We start from the raw sequence: 25,258 nt of genomic DNA on the forward strand, positions 1-25,258 counted from the left end.
TTTAAATAAGCATCATGTTCATATAAGCATTTCACACAAAATTTGAAAAATTCCACAGTGTCCATCTAGCTCTCCCCAATGAGAATTGGTGTAGGATACATTGATGGAATATTGTTGGCTAAATTAGAAAAGGCTGGAAATTGTCAGCAGGTCAGACAGCATCTGTGGAGAGTGAAAAAGTTTACATTTTGGGTCAATGACCTACTGAGAATTTCCAGCATTTTCTGTTTTTATCTCAGATTTCCAGGACCTACTGTTTTTAGTTTATTAATTGCTTGACAGCTAATTCATATTGTCACTAAATTGCTCAATACTAGAGAAGGAGATCACAATTGTTCTTTGTTAAAAGAAAGAAGTTGTTAAGTAGGTGGTTCTTAATTGTACCTCAAAGTTAAAGTTTTAAAGACGAAAAATGAAAGTTACCAATAATAACTTTTTATCTTTTATTTCTCCAGATCTAGGGAACTGCAGAACTTTGTCAGACTGCAAAGTCAGACTAACAGAAACGATAAGCAAAAGTTTGAGGATGGTAATCAAGCTATTAATTTAACTGTGCTGAATGAAGCAGAAGGTCAGTTGAACCCTTGACGACTAAGAGTATAGGATGGCTACTTGACTTGTGACCTTCTTGTGAAGGGCAGTACCTCTCTCTCCAGTTTCGATAGGGATCCTGATAGTTATGTTATTTTTCTCTCGCACTGCATCTTTCAAAGTCAAGGACCAAACTGTCACAGAGTCATACAGTACAGAAATGGCCCCTTTACTATGTCATCAACACTAATTCCACTAATGCCCATCTACACTAATTCCATTTACCTGCATTTGGACTGTATTCTTCTATGCCTTACCCATTTAAGTGCCTGTCTCAGTGCCTCTTAAACAGAGTCATTGTATCTGATTCCACTGCCTTCTCTGGCAGCACGTTCTGGTTATCAACCACACTGTGTTTATAAAAAAAACTTTCTCCTCAGATCCTCTTTAAAACTCTTTCCTTTCACCTTAAACCTTTGCCCTCTTGTTTTTGACACCCTTACCATGTGAAAAATTTTTTGACTCTTTACACCATCTATGCCTCTTATAATGTTGGCTACCTCTATCAGGACACTCCATGTTCTTGGGTAAATAAGTCCAGCCTACCTACTCTTTCCCCATAACTGAAGTCCTCCAATCCCGATAACATCCTGGCAAATCTGCTCTGTACTCCCTCCAGCACGATCGCATCCTTCCTATAGTGTGATGACCAGTAATGTGCACAATGCTTTAAATGTGGCCTAACCAATTTTTTTTATAAAGTAGCAACATAATGTCCCAACTTCTATTTTCTATGCCCCGACCTATGAAAGTAAGCATACCAAATGCCACCTTCACCACCCTATCAACCTGTGTTGCCACTTTCAGGGATCTATGGACTTAATCTCCTAGGTCTATCCACATTCCAGAATGCCCTACCATTTTCAGTATATGCCCTACCCCTATTTGACTTCCCAAATGCAAGGAGGTCAAATGCCACTGTGGCTCAAATAAATGAACAGTACATATCAATAACAGAACATGTATTTTCTGGTCTGAATGGCTAAGCATTCATTTTGCATACTGTAAATTTATATTATTTTGTACTTTGAGCTCCAATTTGGAGCTCTTCTGAGACTGTCTTATTAATGTATATTCCATTGGTCTGTTTTTTAACAACTAGAATGCTTTCGTATGCTTTTTTTTGTGCGTGAGATGTGGACTTCCATCTCAAGGCTGACGCATAGTGTCCATTCCAATTTCATTCTGAGAATTGCAGAGGTAGTTTAATATCAACTTTATTGGTGCGTCTGGAGTGACATACAGATCAGACTCAGTAAAGGTGGCATTTTCCTTCCCTAGTGGGCATTTCTGAACTAGATGAATATTTAAACAATCCAGGAATGTCATAATGACCATTATTGATGCTGGCTTTTTATTCCAGTTTTATTATTTGAATTAGAAATAATATTTAAATGAGTCTTCAATTTTCCTCTATATAGTTTCATCCACTATTGACTTAAGTGAATCCACTTTTCCTTTTACCTCTAGTTTAAGTATTTATAATAAGTTTTCCGCTTAGCATTGTTAACCCCTGCAAGCTTTATTTTATATACTTTTGTTTTCCAACTCTTTCTGCCCAGTGGATTTAAACTGTTTGCATTTATATTAAACCTTTTCCATCATCTTCCTCACTGACTATGGAAAGCAATCCATTGCTGTTTTCCCACTTTTTATGGAGTATTTCTTTATTTGAGGACTGTGATATATGTCAAAATGAGAAACTTCCATTTCTTTGAACCAAAGATTATTTTTAATAATATTTGTTCTTTATGTAGTTAAAAGTGAAGTGATTCAAGGCAGTGAATCTGAGACTGCAACAGGGAACAGATCTGTTGATGCATATCCTGGCTCAAGTAAGATATTTGGAGTTACATTGTCTAAAAATGTGTAGTTTACAAAAGAAATTAAAATAGTGGTTGAAGATTGGTTAAAGAAGAGAAAAACACTTACAGTCAAGTGTGTCTCCTTGAAATCTAGGCTAGCTGCTTCGAAAGACCTGGAGGAACTCAGCGGATCAGGCAGCATCTATGGAGGGAAATGGACAGTTGATGTTTCAGGTCGAGACCCTTGATCCATTCCAGTCTACTGTCCATTTCCCTCCATAAATGCTGCCTGACCTGTTGAGTTCCTCTAGCACTTTGTGTGTTGCTCCAGATTCCAGCATCTGCAGTCTCTTGTGTCTCTACTTCCAAAGTCATTTCAGTTGTGAGTGTATTTTCTCCTTTCTTTTTGGGGAACCTAGCCCCAAAGGAAGATCATGCTCTGAAGGGAGGAGCGCTTGGAGTAAATGAGACTCTCGACATGAGTCTGTTAACCCCAAGTGTGGTTTGTTTCTTTCTCTTGTTTTACTGTGAGTTACCCAGTTTTAACATTTTGAAAATAAACCTAAAATATTTCTAGGAAATTTGTTTAAAATAAGAATTGACAATGCATGACACTAATTAGAACATAGAATATTACAGCACAGTACAGGCCCTTCAGCCCACAATGTTGTGCTGACATTTTATCCTGCTCTAATATCTATCTAACCCTTCCCTCCCACATAGCATCCCACCCCCCCCCCCACCAATATCTCTATCATTCATGTGTCTATTTAAGAGTCTCTTAAATGTCCCTAATATATCTGCCCCCACAACCTCTGCAGGCAGTGCGTTCCACGCACCCACCACTCTGTGTAACAAAAAAAAACTTACCCCTGACATCCCCCTTATACCTTCCTCCAATCACCTTAAAATTATGTCCCCTTGTGTTAGACATTGTCGCCCTGGGAAAAAAGTCCTTGACTGTCCACTCCATCTATGCCTCATCATCTTGTACACCTCTATCAAGTCACCTCTCATCCTCTCCAAAGAGTAAAGCTCTGGCTCACTCAACCTATCCTCATAAGACAGACTGTCCAATCCAGGCAGCATCCTGGTAAATCTCCTCTGCATCCTCTCTAAAGCTTCCACATCCTTCCTATAATGTGGCGACCAGAACTGAACACAATTAAATAGAAGTCTGTGGAAAGCATGAGGGAATTGATACATCACAATCACTGGCACTCAGGAAATGACTGATAAGTTTTGATAGGGTGATTTTACTCTGATGACAGGCTGTAAACTAGATAGTTGGGGATTGAAAAGGACAGGTGAATGGAAGAGATGCTCGAAGTGTTGCAGAGCCATGGTACATGTGAAGACCTTTGAGAAGAAGGGGAAGTAGTAGAGGGAAAAAATTAAAATGCTAAAATAAAACAGATGACGAAAACTGTGTAGTCTTTGTTAGTACTGATGAAATAATAGACAGCTAAAATGTAAAAAGCCTGCCTTTTTTGATCTTGCTCAGAGTAGGTAGTGAGGTAAGTAAAATGAGACTTGATGGATTAGAGGTTAATGTGATTTAGAGTGAAAGCTGGGAAACTGAAGTGCAGAGAGATAGCAGCAAGTAAATGCATGCAAGTGAACACAAGCAATATTAATTATATTAGAAGACCAATAGGAAAAATTATCTATAGAGGCATTTTGGTATGTGGATGAAAAGATGTTGTCAGAACCTGGTCTTTGCTAAAGCATATAAAACCAGGGATGCTTGCACAGCATTTGAAGTTGAGAGGCACAGCTATCATTTGACAACAGTTCCATGGGAGATGCACTGGGCTGGCCAAGCACCACCATGCTTTGTCATCTTGTTTTTTTAGGGTTGTCCCGATGGAGGTGCTTCAGAAGTGAAGGAGGAAAGAAATTCTTTGGAGGAGGTTTGCAACAGAATTTGTACTGTTACTTAGGTTCTGTTGGTTTGCAAGGATGGGTGCCTTGTTAGCATGCTTCACACACAATGATAAAGAGCTTGGATTCCATAAAATGGACTTTACAAATAACCCCACTGGAGGGCGGCATGGTAGCGTAGCGGTTAGCGCGACGCTATTACAGCGCCAGCGATCGGGGTTCGATTCCTGTCGCTGTCTGTAAGGAGTTTGTACGTTCTCCTGTGTCTGCGTGGGTTTCCTCTGGGTGGTCCGGTTTCCTCCCACATTTCAAAGACGTACAGGTAGGTTAATTTGGGTTTAAAATGGGTGGCGCGGACTCGTTGGGCCGGAGGGCCTGTTACCACGCTGTAAATAAAATTCTTAAAAAAAAAAATGACCAGCATTGTAGTTACAAGGCTTGGATCAGGAAAAGATTGGGAGAATGCATCAATTGCTGGAAACTGAAGCTGTTGGTTCACTTCCATTCTGAAAGCCTTGAAGAACAGCATGCCATGCATTTGATATCATTAATGTTTGTCTATTTGAATTACCTGTATCCATAATAACTTCTGTTTACAGTGGCATGCAAAAGTTTGGGCACTCCTGGTCAAAATTTCTGTTACTGTGAATAGTTAAGTGAGTAGAAGATGAACTGATCTCCAAAAGTCATAAAGTTAAAGATGAAACATTCTTTTCAACATTTTAAGCAAGATTAGTGTATTATTTTTGTTTTGTACAATTTTAGAGTGAATAAAGGAAAGGAGCACCATGCAGAAATTTGGGCACCCCAAGAGATTTGAGCTCTCAGGTAACTATTACCAAGGGCTCAGACCTTCATTAGCTTGTTAGGGCAAGGGTTGTTCACAGTCATCGTTAGGAAAGGCCAGGTGATGCAAATTTCACAGCTTTATAAATACCCTGACTCCTCAAACCTTGTCCCAACAATCAGCAGCCATGGGCTCCTCTAAGCAGTTGCCTAGCTCTCTGAAAATTAAAATAAATGATGCCCACAAAGCAGGAGAAGGCTATAAGAAAATAGCAAAGCGTTTTTAGGTAGCCGTTTCCTTAGTTCGTAATGTAATTAAGAAATGGCAGTTAAGAGGAACGGTGGAGGTCAAGTTGAAGTCTGGAAGACCAAGAAAACTTTCCGAGAGAACTGCTCGAAGGATTGCTAGAAAGGCAAATCAAAACCCCCATTTGACTGCAAAAGACTTTCAGGAAGATTTAGCAGACTCTGGAGTGGTGATGCACTGTTCTACTGTACAGCGATGCCTGCACAAATATGACCTTCATGGAAGAGTCGTCAGAAGAAAACCTTTCCTGCATCCTTACCACAAAATTCAGCGTCAGAAACTTGCAAAGGAACATGTAAACAAGCCTGATGCATTTTGGAAACAAGTCCTGTGGACTGATGAAGTTAAAATAGAACTTTTTGGCTGCAATGAGCAAAGGTATGTTTGGAGAAAAATAGGGTGCAGAATTTCATGAAAAGAACACCTCTCCAACTGTTAAGCTCGGGGGTGGATTGATCACGCTTTGGGCTTGTGTTACAGCCAGTGGCACGGGGAACATTTCACTGGTAGAGGGAAGAATGAATTCAATTAAGTACCAGGAAATTCTGGAAGCAAACATCATACCATCTGTAAAAAACAAAAGCTGAAGATGAAAAGAGGATAGCTTCTACAACAGGATAACGATCCTAAACATACCTCAAAATCCACAGTAGACTACCTCAGGAGGCGCAAGCCGAAGGTTTTGCCATGGCCCTCACAGTCCTCCGACCTAAACATCATCGAAAATTTGTGGATAGACCTCAAAAGAGCAGTGCATGCAAGACGGCCCAAGAATCTCGCAGAACTAGAAGCGTTTTGCAAGGAAGAATGGGCGAAAATCCCCCAAACAAGAATTGAAAGACTCTTAGCTGGCTACAGAAAGCGTTTACAAGCTGTGATACTTGCCAAAGGGGGTGTTACTAAGTACTGACCATGCAGGGTGCCCAAACCTTTGCTTCGGTCCCTTTTTTTGTTATTTTGAAACTGTAAAAGATGGAAATAAAAAAGTAATCTTAAAATATTAGAGATGAGTCATCTTTAACTTTATGCCTTTTGGAAATCAGGTCATCTTTTACTTGCTTAGCTATTCACAGTAACAGAAATTTTGACCAGGGGTGCCCAAACTTTTGCATGCCACTGTATATAACATCCCAAAATATCCACAAAATAAAACAAAATTTGATCTGAACCGTATAAGATATTAGAACGGTTGACTAGAACCTTAATCAAAGAGATTGATTTTTGAAAAATGTCCCAGAGGAGGAAAGCAACGTTTCAGAAAAGAATTATAGAACTTAATGACTAATCAGCTGAGTACATGCTGCCAGTGGTGGAGCACTAGACAACAAAACATAAGAGGCCAGAAGTGCAGCAACAATCGTGTCTTGCCTGGCAAGGATTTTGTTTTCTATAACTATCTACAATATATATAATTATTTAAAGTATCTTTATTAGCCTTGACAAAGATGTCATGGGAACTAATTTTCATCCTTTTCATGAAATTAAATGACCCTGACATACTTAATTCACTTTCTTTGATTAAATGTTAAAATTAGTCCAGAGAATTGGACGGATTTGCCATTTGCAGCAACCTAGCTTGCTTTTCTTCTATTAGAATGCTTCATTGTGGCACACAAAGGCCGTTTCTCCACTATCAAAAGATCTGCAGACCGCAACTGAATATGTTTGGAAAAACAATTACAAAATCATCAAATTTGTTTATTGTAGCAGCTTTACTCACTGAAATACCCAATGCTTGTCCTTGTGTGTAAGGGGAAAAAAGCTGGCATTTAGGCTGGAGTGGAGAATAAATGCTGTCGTTGATCAGTTTGGCCAAATGCTTTACCACACTGAGCTCCACTGTGCTCTTATAAATTGAATTTTAAACATTAGATATCAATTTATATTAAGAGCATTTAAAATAAAAACTTTTAAATCAAAGCAGTTACTGTGATTGTGCAATAAATGTGCATAATCTAAGACTAGGAAATTGATTTTTCTGTAATCCCTCATTGCACAGCCGAGGACCTGGGGTGGGGAAACCACCATCTCAGAAGTGAAGAATTAATGATAACATTTGTCAAATTATGAAACAACTTGTACTTGCAGCTGTTAAACAGTTATTTTTAAAGGGAAATGTGATAGGGGCAAAAGACTGAGCTTGAAACTGGGCTTGTTTAGGATATGAAGAGATGTTCTTGTATACATTTTAATCAATGTCTGCCAGTAAAAATTTAAGATACCAAAATTAGCTTGATACTATTTTAAAATAGTTTAATTGATCCTTGCTAGAGGTATGAAATTATGAGCCTTTTGAAGAAGGATGCTAGAGATTGCAGAAGGAATTTGTTGGGTGAATAGGTGGCACCTGTTGGTCAGCGCAGTGAGACGTGTACTTTGTGAGGAATAAGAAGTGGCTGAGTAAAAGGTGAGGGAATTGTATCCTAAAGGTATGCTTAAGAGTGAAAAAAAATACCAAAAACTATTGAAACTTTTCATAGATTTTTCACCTCAAGATGTAAATTATCAAATGCAAAACTTAAGCATAAATAAGTTTATACGTGACATTGCATTTCTTAGTTCTCCTTTTGTAGGAAAGGTATTGTGATTCCCTTGACCGGTAGCAACAATGAATGGTGATACAGCAAAACTCTGATAATCTGGCACCCTTGGAACTTTGGTAATGCTGAACAAGCAGATTTACCAGACTATTCAATGTTATTCCTATTAAAACACAAACACACTTTTATCTGTTTTTTTTACATATTACGCAGTAGTATAATAAATTTTCCAGTAAACCCAGTATATTTATATGGAGCAGGAAATACACAACTAATGGCCCTGTTTCCAAGCTTTATGATTCTATGACACGAGCAGTCTGAACCCTGGCTCCAGCCACAAACCTACCCATGTTCCTGACTCCTGGTGTTCCAGACCCCAAGCCTGGTTCTAGCAATGCACCCCATTTACACTCTGGACATCAAGTGAGCCAGATGCCAGACCATCAGGATTTCCAAACATTTGGATGCAGTATTATCGGAGAGGAGCTGAAAAATTGGGACCTTTTCTCCTACAGCTGAGATGGTTAAGGAGCTAGCTGATTTTCATTTCTCAGTTAACCATCTTCAGATGTTCCTATTTAAAAGAAAAATTAAATGACAGTTTATACTGTTCACATATTTGAGATAATATGCACTTTGTACTAACTCAATGTAACTGCACTGTGTAATGAATTGACCTGTATGATCAATTTGTAAGACAAGCTTTTCACTGTACCTCGATACAAGTGACAATAATAAACCAATACCAATGCCAATAAAATACATGATGTTAAATTGATTTCCTGCTATGTATGAAGGACTGCAGTGTGCTGGCTGTTACCTGCATTTCTCAGAGACTCCCATATGAGCAAGTCCTGGACTTGTGTACACAGCTGTAAATTTGGGTTATGTTGGGTGACTGACAGCAATACTGAAGAACTTGCCTCTCCGATCCTGGCCATGGATCGTAGACTCCTTTCATATTAATGGGAATCCTTGACCAGATTAAGTGATGAGTAGTGTGTTATGATTTTTTTTCTACTTATTTTAACATTCTTAATTATTTCTCGGTGGTTTGTACTTTTAATTAATATTATTTTTTAAAGTTTTGATTTTTAAGAATATTTATTGCATTTGTAATAAGTTTTAAATGTCCCTGAATACTAGACAAATTTAAAAATACATTTCTCTTAATGTAGTTTCATAGATGTTGAAAGGAGACTAAGTTTATCCCCCAGTTTCGCCTCCTGCCACAAGTTGTCAGGTTGGTCTGGGAGTAGGATTTTTGGTAGTGACTTGCCCACACTCTGCTGGGCACCTTACAGATGTGGAAGGTTAGCTCAGTTTGGTTTTCTGCAAATAATCCAGAATGTAAGTGCGCTAGAACCAAGATGATTGGACCCCCAAAAGGTTTGACAAGTCCTGTTGGCTTTGAGTTGCTAAAGCATAAACTTCATACATTTACCTTTCATTTAGCTATGTAGCAACGAGATTCCATATTTCTAGCATTGAGTCCAGATGATTGAAATAAATATCTTCTGCTTTTTACAGTTATAACTTGCACGGGTTATAATCCACGGGTGCCAAATCAAGACAATGCCCTATTATTTCCTACAAAGTAAGTTTCAGTTTAAGTATGCAATGTTGACTTGAAATTACTCAGGATTTTTCAGTTTTGATTATTCAATAATTTTAAGTCATGGCCACAGGCAACATGTAATATTTTCTAGGAAAAATGGAAGACCAATCAACAAGAGTCTGACTTTGTTGATCAAACCATCCTTTCTCTCTTCCGTGCCTCTCAATCCCTTCCCTCTAGTTGGCTCTTAAATAACTTTATTCTGTGGTAATTCATTCCATAAGATTATTGCTAATTATTATTATTCACTATTTATAACCCTCATAAATGAGGGAAAAATAACTAAAATTTATAAAATTAAATATGCCTGGTGCTATCACTAGAACAATTATATTTCTACAACAGTTTTTTTTTAAAGAATTATGTTACTTGTTTTTTGTTTGGGTTGCCTCCTTTATATTTCCACTTTCAGTATATAATGTGAAAGTGAAATGATAGAAGGGAGCAGTTTGTTCCTTACTCCTTTAACTTTATCCTCTTGTGTTTTCCATATGAACTCTCCCAATAACTAGGCTGCAGTATTTCTGAACGTTTGTGGATTGTCTACAAAGTGCACAAAATTACTTGGCTTTGCTACTGCCACAGCATCTTGCTAGCTGACCACCAATATGTACATGGGCAGCAGATGCATGGAACACCAGTTATTGCAATTCTCCTCTAGTTGCAAACCATCCTGACTTGGAAATATAGTGTCATTTCTTTATTGTCACAGGGTCGAAGTCCAGAAACCCCATGCCCAATAACAATGTGGGTATCACCTTCACCAAAGGACTGCAACGGTTCAAAATGGTGGCTCTACACCACTTTTACAAAGACAGTTAGTTAATGGGCACTAAATGCTGGCCTTACCAGGGCTGCCTGCATCGTGAAGAAAGAATAAACACAATATAATTTTCCATCTAAGTGGGATTGTACAGATGGTGTGTGTTCATTATATGCCTTTGGAAATTATTTGAACCCTTGCATAATAAAGAGAGCATTTTAATATTGTTTGTTGAAATAGCTTCTGTAATGGCTTTTAGTATTTTGTCAGAAATGTATGATGTACAAACATATCATTTCTGAATCGCTTCATATACTTTTTCATCATTGGCAATTAATTAATTCTTAGTTCAATTCCTCAACATTGTTTTAAAGGATTAATAATGCTCTAATACTCTCTGTAGTGTTTATCCTGCAATCACTGCTTATTGATTTGTCAAGCTACTGACAAATATGAGAGTTTTAAGGAAAGGCAGTTTTAAGTCTGTTTAATTTTACTTCAGACTAATAAACAATGATTTAAGGGCACTACATAACTCATCGATCTCTAATCTTTTTAGGCCATATCCACACCTTTTCTCTCCACCAATAGTGCAAGCTTCTTACATAGGAGAGGCACGATACTCAGCAATGCAGCAGTCAGCATCTTACACTGCATATCCTCAGTCAAGTCAGCCTTACGGACTACCTCCATTTGGTAAGGGGACTTTTGACCCTTTTCACATACATAAAATATATCAAAATATTTTCTAAGATGCTTTGCTCATTTGCAGTCTAAGTAGTTATTCTAATATTGATTTGGGTTGAAATTTAAATGGCTAAAAACCTTTCCAAAGCTATAATCTAAAAGGCTGTTATATAAAGTTTAAGAGAATATTACGTTATTTTCATCTCAGCAGTGATAGATTTAAGTTAAAGACTGCACAAAATGTTTTGAAGTATTAGGACAGGTGAATAAAGCTCCGTAAAAATGGGATCTTGGGCTTTGAATGTAGTGTTTTAAACTTCTAGATCTAAAGACATTTGTTCCCCACTGGAATATTAAATCTAGTTCCAGGCACCATATTTTGGAAGGATGTGAAGGCCATTTAAAGGGTACTGAGCAAATTGAAGCAGGAGTAGGTTATTCAGCCTCTTGTACTGCTCCACCATTTAGATCATGGCTGATCTACAAACTCAATGGCACCTTCGTGCACTAACATCGTATCTTGATTCCCTAGATATATAAAAATCTATCACTCCATAAGTATCAAAATTGAATAACCTCTGTCTTGAATATACTTGGCAACTGAGTTTCCACAGCTTTCTAGGATAGTGAGTTGCAAAGATTTAATATCCTCTGGGTGGAAAATGTTTCTTTTCATCTTCTCATCCACTCATTCTTCTTTGCTCTAAATACGTCCAATCTGTTGTACTTCTCCCTGCATGACAAACCTGGCATTGCAGGAATCAATCTGGTACACAATATCATGGGTGCAACCGCATCAAGGCGATATGTAATGAGTAGCAAGACATCTGTACTCTGCCACTCAAGTCCTCTTTCAATAAAGGCTAACGTACTGTTTGTCTTCCTAATTGCTTGCTGCACCTTTGTGTTAACTTTATAATTCATGTGCACAATCACAAAGACCCCCCTGAACACCAACACATCTTGGTGTCTTGCCATTTAAAAAATACTATACCTTTCAATTTTCCTATCAAAGTGAATAACTTCAATTTTTTTCCTGCATTATATTCCATCTACAATATCCTCAGTCATTCATTTATCCCATCAGTAGTCCAATTGCCATCTGGCTCTGTATCAGTGACAAACTTGGATCTGTTACACTTTGTCCCCTTTATCCACGTCTTTGATATGGATTCATTCTGGGGCCCCAGCTGTTCACAATCCCTGTGGCACAGCTTTGGTCATAGCCTCCCAACCTGAAAATGAGTTGTTGCTTATTACTGTTGACCGATCCTTGATCATTGACAGTATACTACCACCATTATTGCGCATTGTGGTTTTTATTTTATAATCTCTTATCCGGCTGCTTATTGAAGGCCTTCTGAAGGTCCAACTGCACTAGCAGTTGCAACACACAAGATGCTGGAGGAACTCAGCAGGACAGGCAGCATCTATGGAGGGAAATGGGCAGTTGACATTTTGAGTTAAAACCCTTCATCTGGACATTTGGTAAGCCTTAGTAAGGGTTTCGACCCGAAACGTTGACTATTGCTGCTGACTGAATTGTGTTTTAAATAGGTTTGGATAAATTATTACATTTTTTGATGGTATAGAGATAGTGTGCAACCGAGAAGACTGAAATTCTCCTGGTAATGTTTTGAAGACTCCTTAATATAGCTTATGCTTTGGATTTATATATGTATCCAAGTTGGTGTGTGTGTGTGTGTGTGTGTGTATACACAAACACACAACTCTTTGACTTCCTTTATTTTGTGAAGTGTAAAATTGTGTAATGCATATTTGGATTCATCATTTTAATCTTAGATGCATTGTGGCCTGGTGTGAAAACAGAAGATGGATCACACAGTCATCCTGGATACCTCAGTTACAGTACAGGATTTAGCTCAGACCAAACCAGTCCAGCATACTATACATATCCTGTTCAAGGTAAAAGTATATAGTGTACCCTGTTATTCATTATGTCTTTCCATACCTCTATGCTGTAATGAACATTTGGTGTGGTGGGGGGGGGGGGGGGGGGACATATACAGACTCTTCAATAGCATTTAATTTGGGCTTCCATATTTCCTCAATCCACTCCCAGCTTGCACCATGAATGACCTCTCATGCACCGATCTTTTCCATGTGTTCTGTCCTTGTGTTAACATTAGTATTATGCCTAAAGTCTCTATATAAAAGGAATATGTACAATAAGTGTGTATTTTACCATGTTATGCAATTTAGGCATTTTTTTACCATGTAAAGTGTTCTAAATATTAGTAACATTACTGATTCTTTCTAATTACAGTAAAACTCTGATAATCCGGCACCCATGGCACTTTGGTCGAACCAGACAAATGTATTTTCCAAGCTATTAGATGTTACTCCTATTAATACCCCAACACAATTATATTTCACTTTATATATTGCACAATAATATAATAAATGTTCCAGTGAACCCAGTGAGATTAAAGCTAGCGGAAAATACAAACTTGTATGTTTCAGTTTGTATGTCTTCAGTTTGTCAAAACTGGCGGAAACAGGTAAGCACTCCAGACATCAGTTCCAGTTGCAAACCTACCAGTGTTTCTAACCTGTGTGTTCCCAATTCCATCCCTGGTTCCATCCAGACCCATAAGTGAGCCGGATGCCAAACCATCAGGATTTCTGAAAAATTATATACTGATTTATCAGAGTTTTAGAGTAATAGTTCTTAAATCTATGCTTATCACAAGATATCATGCACAGTAAAAAAAAACTATTAATCTTGCATGCTCAGGATATTGGTCGTGCTGGGTTGGCAGATTTTCCAGACTATTTGATGTTGGTAATACCTCAATGCTTCTTGAATTTGCTATTTTTAGATAAATTTTCTAATCAACTAGGTAAGTTGAAAGGGAGTGTGGGAATGGGGCTCTGGTGAGTGAAAGGAGCCATAGGAAACATCACCTGGTGAGCCAGATGCTGAATCATCCAAATTTCTGAATAACAGATAGCAGATTACCAGTTTTACCGTGTCTCTATTTTTGAAGTTGCTTTAATTTTCATTTCTGTCAGGTGCAGGATTCCCAAGAACTAGTATTTATTCTGGTGGTGCTGTTGTTGCCAATGTTGCAACTCCCAGCAGTTCTAATCAGGTACATAATTTTTTTTGTTCTGTTTTTAGTTTTGTCATTTTATCTTAAACCACTTTATAAAAAAAAAACAAAAATTGCCCCTCTCCATTTTTATTTACATAGGAGTATCATTCCTACACATCCCTTGGGCAAAGCCAATATGTGCCATACTTTCCAAGTTCAAATTATGCATCGACCGTGACTTCAAACCCTCAACCTGCCAGCAGCACAACTGTCACCTACCAACTGCAAAAAACAGAAGCAGAGGTTTCCAATTCCAAAGATGAGACTTTTCAATCAGGTAATATTGTAATATTGTTCTTTTCAAAAAAACAGACTATTAACATGTACAGTACTAATGTGTAACTATATTGCTTTATGTTTAATATGCCTGCTGCATAAATCTTTTTGCAAAGATTTTAGCTTTTAATATTTCAAGGATTGAGGAGGTGGGATGGTATACATGTTGAACCTTGGACTGATATCGAATTAATTAAGATATATAAGAAAAATTAACAGCCTTTATTCCTCCAAAGAAACCTAATGGTGGGGCTCATGGTAACACTAAATGTGCATTAAAACTAGTCATCTTCACAATTAGAAATCTTCCTACTAAAGGGATGCCTATCAATGTATGGAAGCATTTTTAAAGTTAGTCCTTACTGATTACTTCAAATAATTTCCTGGATTTTTATTTTTGAGTGAATGGGATAGGGAAGCAGCTAAGTATTGATCTTAATTTCCAAATCTACTTTTTTTAAAATCAGAATGAAGATGCACATGAATCATGGTAATATTGTGTGACATCTCATTTTAGTGGACCCAGTTTTCAGCCAGAAAGAAACAAAAATAATCTGCCCAATTTGGATTTTTCTTGGTATCTACATAAGTTTAATTTCTGTGAGGGCTCTTAATTTCTTAATGAATAGAAGATTTTCATTCTTGGAGTCATTCAGCATGGAAGCAGGCCCTTCAGAGTCTATGCCAACCATTAAGCACCCATAGCACTAATGCCATTTTATTCTCCCCATGTTCCCATCAACTTTTTTCAGATTCTACCACTCACCTACTCTCAGGGCAATTTATAATGGCTAATTAATCTACCAACCTGCATGTCTTCTTGGGATTTGGGATGTGGGAGGAAACCAGAGCAGCATGTGAAAACACGCATCACGCAGAATGCAAACTCTGCACAGGCAGCATTGGAGGTGACGAAGTCAGTATTGCTGGAGCAGCTCTACTTGCCTTGTGTCACCTCTTGGGTATGAATTAAGTATACCAATACATACATTTTGATGCCACGCTATTAGTTATCTGAGTGTAGATGTTAGTAATTCCACATCAAAATAATGCAGCCTGGAACCTGGAGAGCCTACACTGTGCTGGTGTGAGTAGGCTCCAGCACATTGTAGGCCAGTGCTAGGGAATGAATGATTAGGGTGATGGTTGGGATATTGGTCAAGTGGGTTGCTTTTTGCTGGATAGCATTGAGACTCTTGAGTCCGATCTTTTAGGTGACATGAAAATCCTCACAGTTGGATGTTCAGTCAATGGCCTAACATTCCAAGAAGAGAAATGATGTACTTCCTGCAACAGTTCTTACTGGAGCAGGTCATTGTAACCATCCGTGACTTGGGTTGCATCTGCTAATGCTGCCCACTGCTTTTGAGGGAGGTCAAAATCAGTGGTCAGTACGTGCTCCCTCTATTGATTGCATCTTGCAGTTCCTTCCATTTGGTTGATAGATTTGTGAAATGGTACAGGAGTTGGGTGTCATTTCCCACAAGGACTGGCATGATTTTAATTGTTTTTATTGTGGTCTTGTCAAGTCCCTGTGACCTAGTTGGTTGTTTTTTGCTGATAATTATTTACATCTCAGAATCTTGGCAAATGGCAATGATACCGTGGGGCCAGCTCTGGTACCCGTTTGATTGGAATGGATTCCAATGTTAAATCTCCATAAAATTAGTACCTATTGGTTACCTAAATGTAGGTGGTCATCTGACTTTCCCATACTTTACTCATTTTTATGGTTATTTGCTTTTGTTATTTTTGGGTGAAGGTAGATGGTGCGCAGCATTGATTTTATTTGCACTTATTTACCTCCTGTTCTTTAAAAAAAAATTGACATGAAATAGCTCCTTGGTTATATGCGCACTTGCTTGGTAAAACCCTATGCAGATGTATCTGACCTTTGATCCTTCCATGCATAATAGATTTTCCTAACTCTGTTTAAGGTTTGTTGTATCTCTTGCTGATCCCTCGACATTAGATGAGATTTGAGAGCAATGTTAAGCAGAGAGGAATGAGAGATGATCATTCTTTCACTACATGGAGTCATTTTCATGTACAATATTTCACAAACTCACAAGAGCACTTTGTCTAGTTTCAAACATATTATTATCTGATTGCATCCTTTGCTGTGGCTTTAAAAGCAGTTTAAATTCTTAGAATGCTTCCTAGTGTTGAAATAAATTTCTAAGCCAAAGCCAGCCAATGTACATCCTTCTAACCTCCCAATGTTGTTATTTTCATGTGTTAAAATTTACAAGTAGTTCCAGAGTAATCAAACCTGAGAGAATGAATTTCAATGCGTGTCTATTTTTCAAAGGATTACTGGCATTAAACTTCACATTGAATAATTTGACTATTTTGTCATGATGGATAGGGATTATAGTAAAAATGGAATTCCATAATTTTCCCATTTTTGCTGGATCAGGAATACAAGCAACTTTCTAAGAAACATTCCATGCCCATATCTGCAAAAATAAATATAATGAGATTTGTCAGACCATTGATTGGTAATTCCCTAGAAACCATCTTCAGGTTTATAGTACTGTATCAAGCTGTTTAAAATCTCCCCTATAAATAATCCAAATAGTAAATTAGTTTTGTGTGATTAGGGTCAAGGTTTCCCTGTCGAGCTGCATAAGAATTTTATATGTTTCAATGAGATCACAAATAAAGGTTGCACTTTGATTGTGATAAAGAATGTTGTCAGATTATTCATTGTTGGATTGTTGATGGTGTGACATTATTTTACTGGGACATTAGAGAACTGGCATGCACACTAAAGCCTGCAGACAACAGTCTAACAGCATGTGTTACTGGAAGGAAACCAAAATGTTGAAAGAAAGTCTTTTACTTTAAATGTTAAACTCTCTATGGCTGCACTTTTATGGAAAACCAATCCAATTATTTGTTACAAATGCTCAGTTTTAAACAGGACTGAGTAAAAAAATGGTTTTGAAGAAGCAGGAGAGCTTTGAAAGCCAGCAACTGGGATTTTGCGGCAGTAGAAAATTAAATTTGTTGGACTTTTTTTAAGAAATTGCATATGTTAAAATTATGTAGTAATTTTCAGAAGTACTGGCTTAATTTTCATTCTTGTTCAGGAGTTTCTGTTGCAGGGCAAACTCTGTCAACCACAGTAATAAAGGAACTTAAGGAACAATCCCAAAAACATCCAAGCGGAAAATCCAGGGGGAAAGGAAAGAAGAGTTGTTCTTCCCCACCACCTGACAATAAACTGGAGGTATGTTTAGCCTTTCATTAAACTTTTGTAGAGAAATGGGGCTAGAGGGGGCCAATAGTGATAAATTAATTGTTTGGGGAAATTGTCTTCTGATTCACATTTTCATTTGAAAGATACACATGTGGACATTATTGCTAACTAAAATTCAGTGGTTATCTTGCTGGGTGCAAGTAATACCCTTCTCCATGGAGTAGGAAGGACAGGTTCATGTTGCAATTGAGCACTAGAATCAATGCTCAGAGATATTGTGTGGTTATTGAAGACCTGAATTCTTCTCCTCGTTAATAGCACTAAAACAAGCTGCTTTTGCTATTTGTAACACATTCCTAGATGGAAGGTAGCTACCATTTTGCCTACACAATATTATTACTCCCCTTTATAGTATGTCTGGCATATAGTAAACACAATAAAGTGAAGAGCTTTCCAGGTAAATATGCTAACTTTTTTTTATACATAGAAATATCTTGCAAATAATCATTGATCTGTTTGAAGAATCTTGCCCAGTTTGTACTTTTTTTGAATTGTGCTGCCTAAAAGAGAAACAGATTTAACAGCAACTTTCAAAATGGTATTTGACATATATTGGAGAATCCAAGAGGAACTAATTGTCTAGTTCTTTCAGAGAGCCAAAATAGGCACAACATGCTGAATGGTCTCTAAGAATATGACATAGCACAAATCTAGTTTTGGTTCAATAAGTGCTGTGGATACACCTGATTCTCAAGAATAGGTAGTTCTATAAGAAAAGTTGCACCTCTAACAATTTTCTTTATTTGGTTAAGGTAAATAATAGCAAAAAATTTACTCAATAAAGTTGTATGCTGAGATTTGATAGCCAGTTGATGATATCTGGGCTGACAAAGTTGCTTACTTCAGTCTTCCCCTTGATTCAGGCCAGGAGTTTGCAATGCTGTCCTTGTAAACACTGCACCTTCCCGCGTATGTGTTCAGTGAGTCTGTATTGCCCTTTTTGTTGGATAAATATTGTGAGATTGGGACAGACCTTCTGCTGCCCCAAAATGACTGCAACTTTCTGCTGGGAGCCCAATTCCCAGAACGGTGTCGTGGCCCAGCATAGCATAGAGGCTGTTTCAACATCAGCAGCTTGGTAGATTCTCAGAGTCACTTTGATATCTGGTGAGCCTCTGTTCCTCAGATTTGTAGCCTGCCAAAGTTGTCATTGTGTTCGGGGCCTTTGAATGTTTTTGATGTTTGTAAACATCGGGGACATTTAAAATTTTTTTTTACAATTACTAAGCACATCTAAACTAAAAATCAACTAAAATCATTAAAATTAGGTAAAATCATCAAAAGCAAAACTCTTAGAAAAAAGATAAGCAATTGTTTTCTCCTACCTATTTGCATGGGGACTGCTGTGCTTGCTTCAGGTTTAACCAAGCAAGGGTTCAGTAAGCAGATTTACCAAGTTAGGAGCTGAGAGGCCTAGAGAAAGTAGTGTTGCACCATTGGGTACAAATTAGCATGAGGCAGCCACGGGGAGCGGGGTCTGGATGAAGGATGCTGATACCAACTTAAGGCAATGCCAACACCAGATATAGGGACATCCACGTGAATATCTGGGTTTGTCCCAGTATTAGCGCTCGGGTGGAAGAGTTGCCTTTCCTTGCAATGTATTGTACTGCAAGAGTCACATTCTACACTAGGACATGAATCAGCATTCGTAAACTTGACCAAAAATTGTTTCCATTTTTAACATTGAATGATGATGATCAGAATCATGGTGAGAAGTGTTAATGGAACTGCTGTCTTCAGAATGAGGGAAATATTGAAGAGAAATGCAATGGTAGATATTTCACAGACAGCTTTAGAAGCTTTGGGATGGCAACTTCTCTCAGATGCACATAGGAAAATATATAATTTTTTTTATGTGTTCCTTTGCAGCGTGTATTTGTTTGGGATTTGGATGAAACCATTATCATCTTTCACTCACTGCTTACTGGGTCATATGCACAAAGATTTGGAAAGGTAGGAAATGACTAATCAGCATAATGTTAAGCTGGTTGAATAGTTAATTACAGACCAACATTTAAAAAAAAGGTGCAGTTAATTAGTTTTGAGAATTGTACTTTTGGGAATGGCATGTTTTTAGAAAAAATAGTGTTGGAACTTCTTTTAAGGGGAAACAATGTTTTATACAGATGAACAATTGCATGAACAGGAAATAATTGATGTTGGCCTTATTTTTAATTTTAAACTAAAGCCAATCTGCTGAATGACAGAGCCATAGCAACTGCTCCTTGAGCTTCTAGAGATGCATCAAGTTGCATGTCAGAGTACTACATCCACATTAAACTGTGTTCATGTGTGATGATCTCTATAAATTATGATCAGTGCCAGGCCAATCTGCTTATACCAAGTTTTAATACATTTGTCTAAATCTCCAATAGAAACAGGGAATTATGGTGAAATTAATGTTCCTGCATTTAGTCCCCAAAGTTAAACAATGCCACAAAGTTGAACTGATACTAACAGTAAGGTTAAAGCAAACTACTCTAGATACTGGAAAAATGAAAATGTTGGAAATGCTCAAGTTGGTTAACCTCTACACAGAGAGACAGAATTGATGTTTAGTTAATATTTCAGACCGATAACCTTTCATCAGAACTGAAAATCAGAAAAAACTACAGAAGACCCTTCAGCAGAACTAGGAAAGAGAGGGTGGGGGGGGGGGGGGGGTGCACAGATTAGTCAAAGAGAAAGGGAATGGGGTGAGGCTATGGTTGCTATGAGGATAAGTTTCAGAGTTTATCTGGTCAATGGGGCAGTTAGATTGAGAGAATGAACAAAAGCTCTGAAATGAGGGCAGTCAGAGAGTGAGAACACAAAGGAGCATAAAAGTTGCAAAATGCCATGGTCTCAGATGTGCCCAGCAGGTTATGTTGTGCTGATGGAGAGAGAGAAACTGAGCCAATATCAGATGGATGAGTTGCAGTAGAAATGGCAGTTCTGATACAGAGAAACAGAATTACCTGAAAGGAAACGACTTCAAGTTGTAAAATTCATTATTGAGTCTGGAAGACTGTAACGTACCAAGACCGAAGATGAGGTGCTGTTCTTCAAGCTTGTGTTGAATCTGATTGTTACAGTGCAGGAGACTGCAGACAAATAGGGCAGAGTGGGGCAGAGAATTTAAGTGGTAGGCAACAGGGAGCAGCAGGTCACCTCTGCAAACTGAAGAAATGACTTGAGATATTCCCTTTCTCCTCCATTTCTCACCCACCCCACCCTTTCTGTAACTTAAACCTAACTTGATTTCTTTCTGTCCCAGTTCTGATGAAGGGTCTTTGATTAAAATGTTAACTCTTTGTCTTTCCACGAATGCTGCCAGACCTTATTATTTCCAGCATTATTCATATTTCCTTATGACATTGGAATCCATTTGACCCATCAAGTCAATTTCTGATCTTACTAACTATAAGACTAGTTAGTGCACCAGCTGTTAGCTTGCTACAGTCCAGGTGGGTGTTCAAAGGCAAACTCTTATCATTTTTAAATCTGGTTAAAATCAATTCACATGACAGAAAGGAGGAGACACAGTTGCAGACTGTAACTGGCAGCTTTTCCTGTTATGTTCCTCTGGTATATAACAATGTAAAAAAACATAAATGGAGAATTTTAGGGTTGGGATTTATGAACACTTGGAAAATTATGGCCTAATTAGGGACAGTCACCATGGCTTTGTGCGAGGCAAGTCATGTCTTACTAACTTGATTTAGTTTCTCAAGGAGGTGACAAAGGTGATTGATGAAGGTAGAACAGTGGATGTTGTCTCCATAAGGCGATCGACAAGGTCCCTCATGGTAGGCTCATCCAGAAGATTAAGATGCATTGGATCCGTGGTGACTTGGTCATTTGGATTCAGAATTAGTTTGGCCATTGAAAACAGGATTGTGGTCGATGGGACTTATTCTGGCTGGAGGTCTGTGACTAGTGGTGTTCTGCAGGGATCCGTACTGGGGCCTCTGCTTTTTGTGATGCATAGAAATGACTTGGATGAAAATGTAGATGGGTGAGTTAGTAAGTTCACAGACTATACAAAGATTGGTGGCATTGTGGATGGTGTAGAAGATTGCCAAAGGATACAGTGGGATATAGATCAGTTGCAGATATGGGCGGAGAAATGGCAGATGGAGTTTAATCTGGCCAAGTGTGAGGCGTTGCACTTTGGGAGATCAAATGTAAAGAGACAGCACACAGTTAATGCCAGGACCCTTAGCAGTGTTGATGTACAGAGGGATCTTGGGGTCCAAGTCCATAGCTCCCTGAAAGTGGCTGCGTAGGTTGATAGGGTGGTAAATGGCATGTTTGCCTTTATTAGTTGAGGCATTAAGTTCAAGAGTCGGGAAGTTATGTTGCAGCTTTGTAAAACTGGTTAGGCTGCATCTGAAGTATTGCATTCAGTTCTGATTTCCCCATTATAGGAAGGATGTGGAGGCTTTGGAGAGGGCGCAGAAGCGGTTTACCAGGATGCTGCCTGGATTAGAGGGCATGTGCTATAAGAAATTGCTCAAACTTGGGTTGTTTTCTCTGGAGCGGCAGAGGCTGAGGGGAGATCTGATGAAGTTTATAAGATTATGAGAGGCGTAGATAGACAGCCAGTATAGTTTTCCCAGGGCTGAAATGTCTAATACCAGAGGGCATGCATTTAAGGTGAGAAGGGTAAGTTCAAAGGAGATATGTGGGACAGGTTTTTTTTTACACAGTGGTGGGTGCCTGCAGTGCACTGCCAAGGGTAGTAGTGGAGGCAAATACGATAGAGGCGTTTAAGAGGCTCTTCGATTGGTACATGAATGTGCAGAGAATGGATGGATATGGATATTATCTAGGCAGAATGGATCAGTTTAGTTGGGCGTTTTAGTAGTTCAGCACAACATCGTGGACTGAAGGGCCTGTTCCTGCGCTGTACTCCTCTATGTAAATACCACAACCTTGTGAAATATACCTCATTAGTATCTCCTGCTTTCCAAAGTCAATGTTTTACCATTGATGGGTGTTATTGATGGATCCTATTGTCCCAATAAGACATTTTCATTTTCCATGTGTAAATTTCGCTGTGGTGTTGCTGCATTTTTTGATCACTGGCATTGTGGCCATAGAACCATAGAACAATACAGCACAATACAGGCCCTTCGGCCCACCATGTTGTGCTGACCCTTAAACCACGCCTAAGACTATCTAACCCCTTCCTCCCACATATCCCCCATTTTAAATTTTAACAATCTCTTGAACTTGACCAACGTATCTGCCTCCACCACTACCCCAGGCAGCGCATTCCATGCACCAACCACTCTTTGGGTAAAAAACCTCTCTCTGATATCTCCCTTGAACTTCCCACCCATTACTTTAAAGCCATGCCCTCTTGTATTGAGCATTGGTGCCCTGGGAAAGAGGTGCTGGCTGTCCACTCTATCTATTCCTCTTAATATTTTGTATACCTCTATCATGTCTCCCCTCATCCTCCTTCTCTCCAAAGAGTAAAGCCCTAGCTCCCTTAGTCTCTCCTCATAATCCATACTCTCCAAACCAGGCAGCATCCTGGTAAATCTCCTCTGCACCCTTTCCAACACTTCCTATAATGAGGTGACCAGAACTGGACACAGTACTCCAAATGTGTAGAGTTTTGTAGAGCTGCATCATTACCTCGCGGCTCTTAAACTCGATCCCATGACTCATGAAAGCTAACATCCCATAAACTTTCTTAACTACCCTATCCACCTGTGAGGCAACTTTTCAGTGATCTGTGGATATGAACCCCCAGATCCCTCTGCTCCTCCACACTGCCCAGAATCCTGCCATTAACCTTGTACTCCGCCTTGGAGTTTGCCTTTGCAAAGTGTACCACCTCACACGTCTCCGGATTGAACTCCATCTGATATTTCGCAGCCCAGCTCTGCACCCTATCAATATCCCTCTGTAATCTTCAACAGTCCTCCACACTATTCACAACACCGCCGACCTTTGTGTCGTCTGCAAGCTTGCTAACCCATCCTTCTACCCCCTTATCCAAGTCATTAATAAATGTTACGAAAAGTAGAGGTCCCAGAACCGATCCTTGTGGGACACCGCTAGTCACAGCCCTTCAATCTGAATGCACTCCCTCCACCACAACCCTCTGCTTTCTCCAGGCAAGCCAATTCTGAATCCACACAGCCAAGCCTCCCTGGATCCCATGCCCTCTGACCTTCTGAAGAAGCCTACCGTGTGGAATCTTGTCAAACACCTTACTAAAATCCATGTAGACCACATCTAGTGCACTACCCTCATCAATCTGCCTGGTCACCTCCTCAAGGAATCCTATCAGGCTTGTGAGACATGATCTTCCCTTCACAAAGCCATGCTGGCTGTCCCTAATCAGTCCATGATTCTCTAAATGCTCATTGATCCTATCTCTAAGAATCCTTCCCAACAGCTTGCCCACCACAGACGTAAGGCTCACTGGTCTGTAATTCCCTGGACTATCCCTACTACCTTTTTTGAATAAGGGGACAACATTTGCCACCCTCCAATGCTCCGCTACCATTCCCGTGGACAACAAGGACTCAAAGATCCTAGCCAACGGTTTAGCAATCTCCTCCCTCGCTTCGCAGAGCAGCCTGGGGAATATTCCGTCAGGCCCCGGGGACTTATCTGTCCTAATATTTTCTGACAGCTCCAACACATCCTCTCTCTTGATATCTACATGCTCTAGAACATTAACCTTACCAACACTGTCCTCAGTGTCATCTAGGCCCCTCTCCTTGGTGAATACTGAAGAGAAGTATTCATTGAGAACCTGTCCCACTTCCACAGCTTCCAGGCACATCTTCCCACCTTTGTCTCTAATCGGTCCTACCTTTACTCTTGTCATCCTTCTGCTCTTCACATAAGTGAAAAAAGCCTTGGGATTTTCCTTAACCCTACTCACCAAGGCCTTTTCATGTCCCCTTCTCGCTCTCCTCAGCCCCTTCTTAAGTTCCTTCCTTGCTACCCTATATTCCTCATGACCCCTATCTGATCCTTGCTGCCTACACTTTATGTATGCAGCCTTCTTCCTCCTAACTAGTTGTTCCACTCCTCTTGTCACCCATGGTTCCTTCACCCTGCCATTCTTTCTCAGCCTCACCAGGACAAATTTATCCCTAACATCCTGCAAGAGATCCCTGAGCAACGACCACATCCCCATAGTACATTTCCCTTCAAAAATGTCATCCCAATTTACTCTCACAAGTTCTAGCCTTATAGCTTCATAATTTGCCCTTCCCCAATTAAATATCTTCCTGTCCTCTCTGCTCCTATCCTTGTCCATGACAATGCTAAAGGTTAGGGAGTGGTGGTCACTGTCCACCTGAGCCTGTTCTTGTCCTTGTATTATACTGTATGAATCTTTCAGCGGCAATCACTGGAGAATGCGCAAAAACAAAGTTTAACTTACCTTTTATGATTCAATTCGGTCACTTCATCCAGAACTAGAGGAGCTAACATTATTATTCTGGGTGTCATCTGCCATTAAATAAAACTTGAAGTTGATTTATATCATTACAGGATGCTGCATCAGCTTTGACGTTAGGGTTGCGGATGGAGGAAATGATCTTTGATCTTGCTGACACTCACCTATTCTTCAATGATTTAGAGGTAACAAATATTGGA

General features: G+C 39.1%; 1 protein-coding gene across 6 annotated transcripts in view; it reads left to right on the plus strand.

Annotated features, from left to right (window-relative positions):
• Window positions 1-25,258, plus strand: part of LOC127581574 (eyes absent homolog 3-like) — a 69,521-nt gene that overhangs the window by 28,805 nt on the left and 15,458 nt on the right. For 3 of the 6 annotated variants that reach the window (XM_052036041.1, XM_052036040.1, XM_052036039.1), the window contains exons 4-13: window positions 456-571; window positions 2,349-2,426; window positions 9,444-9,510; window positions 10,854-10,990; window positions 12,785-12,907; window positions 14,018-14,097; window positions 14,200-14,377; window positions 17,472-17,611; window positions 19,514-19,597; window positions 25,154-25,243. In XM_052036041.1, coding sequence (XP_051892001.1) covers window positions 456-571; window positions 2,349-2,426; window positions 9,444-9,510; window positions 10,854-10,990; window positions 12,785-12,907; window positions 14,018-14,097; window positions 14,200-14,377; window positions 17,472-17,611; window positions 19,514-19,597; window positions 25,154-25,243 — 1,093 coding nt within the window. The remainder of the gene's footprint in view (window positions 1-455; window positions 572-2,348; window positions 2,427-9,443; window positions 9,511-10,853; window positions 10,991-12,784; window positions 12,908-14,017; window positions 14,098-14,199; window positions 14,378-17,471; window positions 17,612-19,513; window positions 19,598-25,153; window positions 25,244-25,258) is intronic. The other 3 variants (XM_052036044.1, XM_052036043.1, XM_052036042.1) reach the window with 3 other exon arrangements.

The sequence above is a fragment of the Pristis pectinata genome, chromosome 22 (genome assembly GCF_009764475.1).
Source record: "Pristis pectinata isolate sPriPec2 chromosome 22, sPriPec2.1.pri, whole genome shotgun sequence".
In the NCBI taxonomy this organism is placed as follows: Eukaryota; Metazoa; Chordata; class Chondrichthyes; order Rhinopristiformes; family Pristidae; genus Pristis; species Pristis pectinata.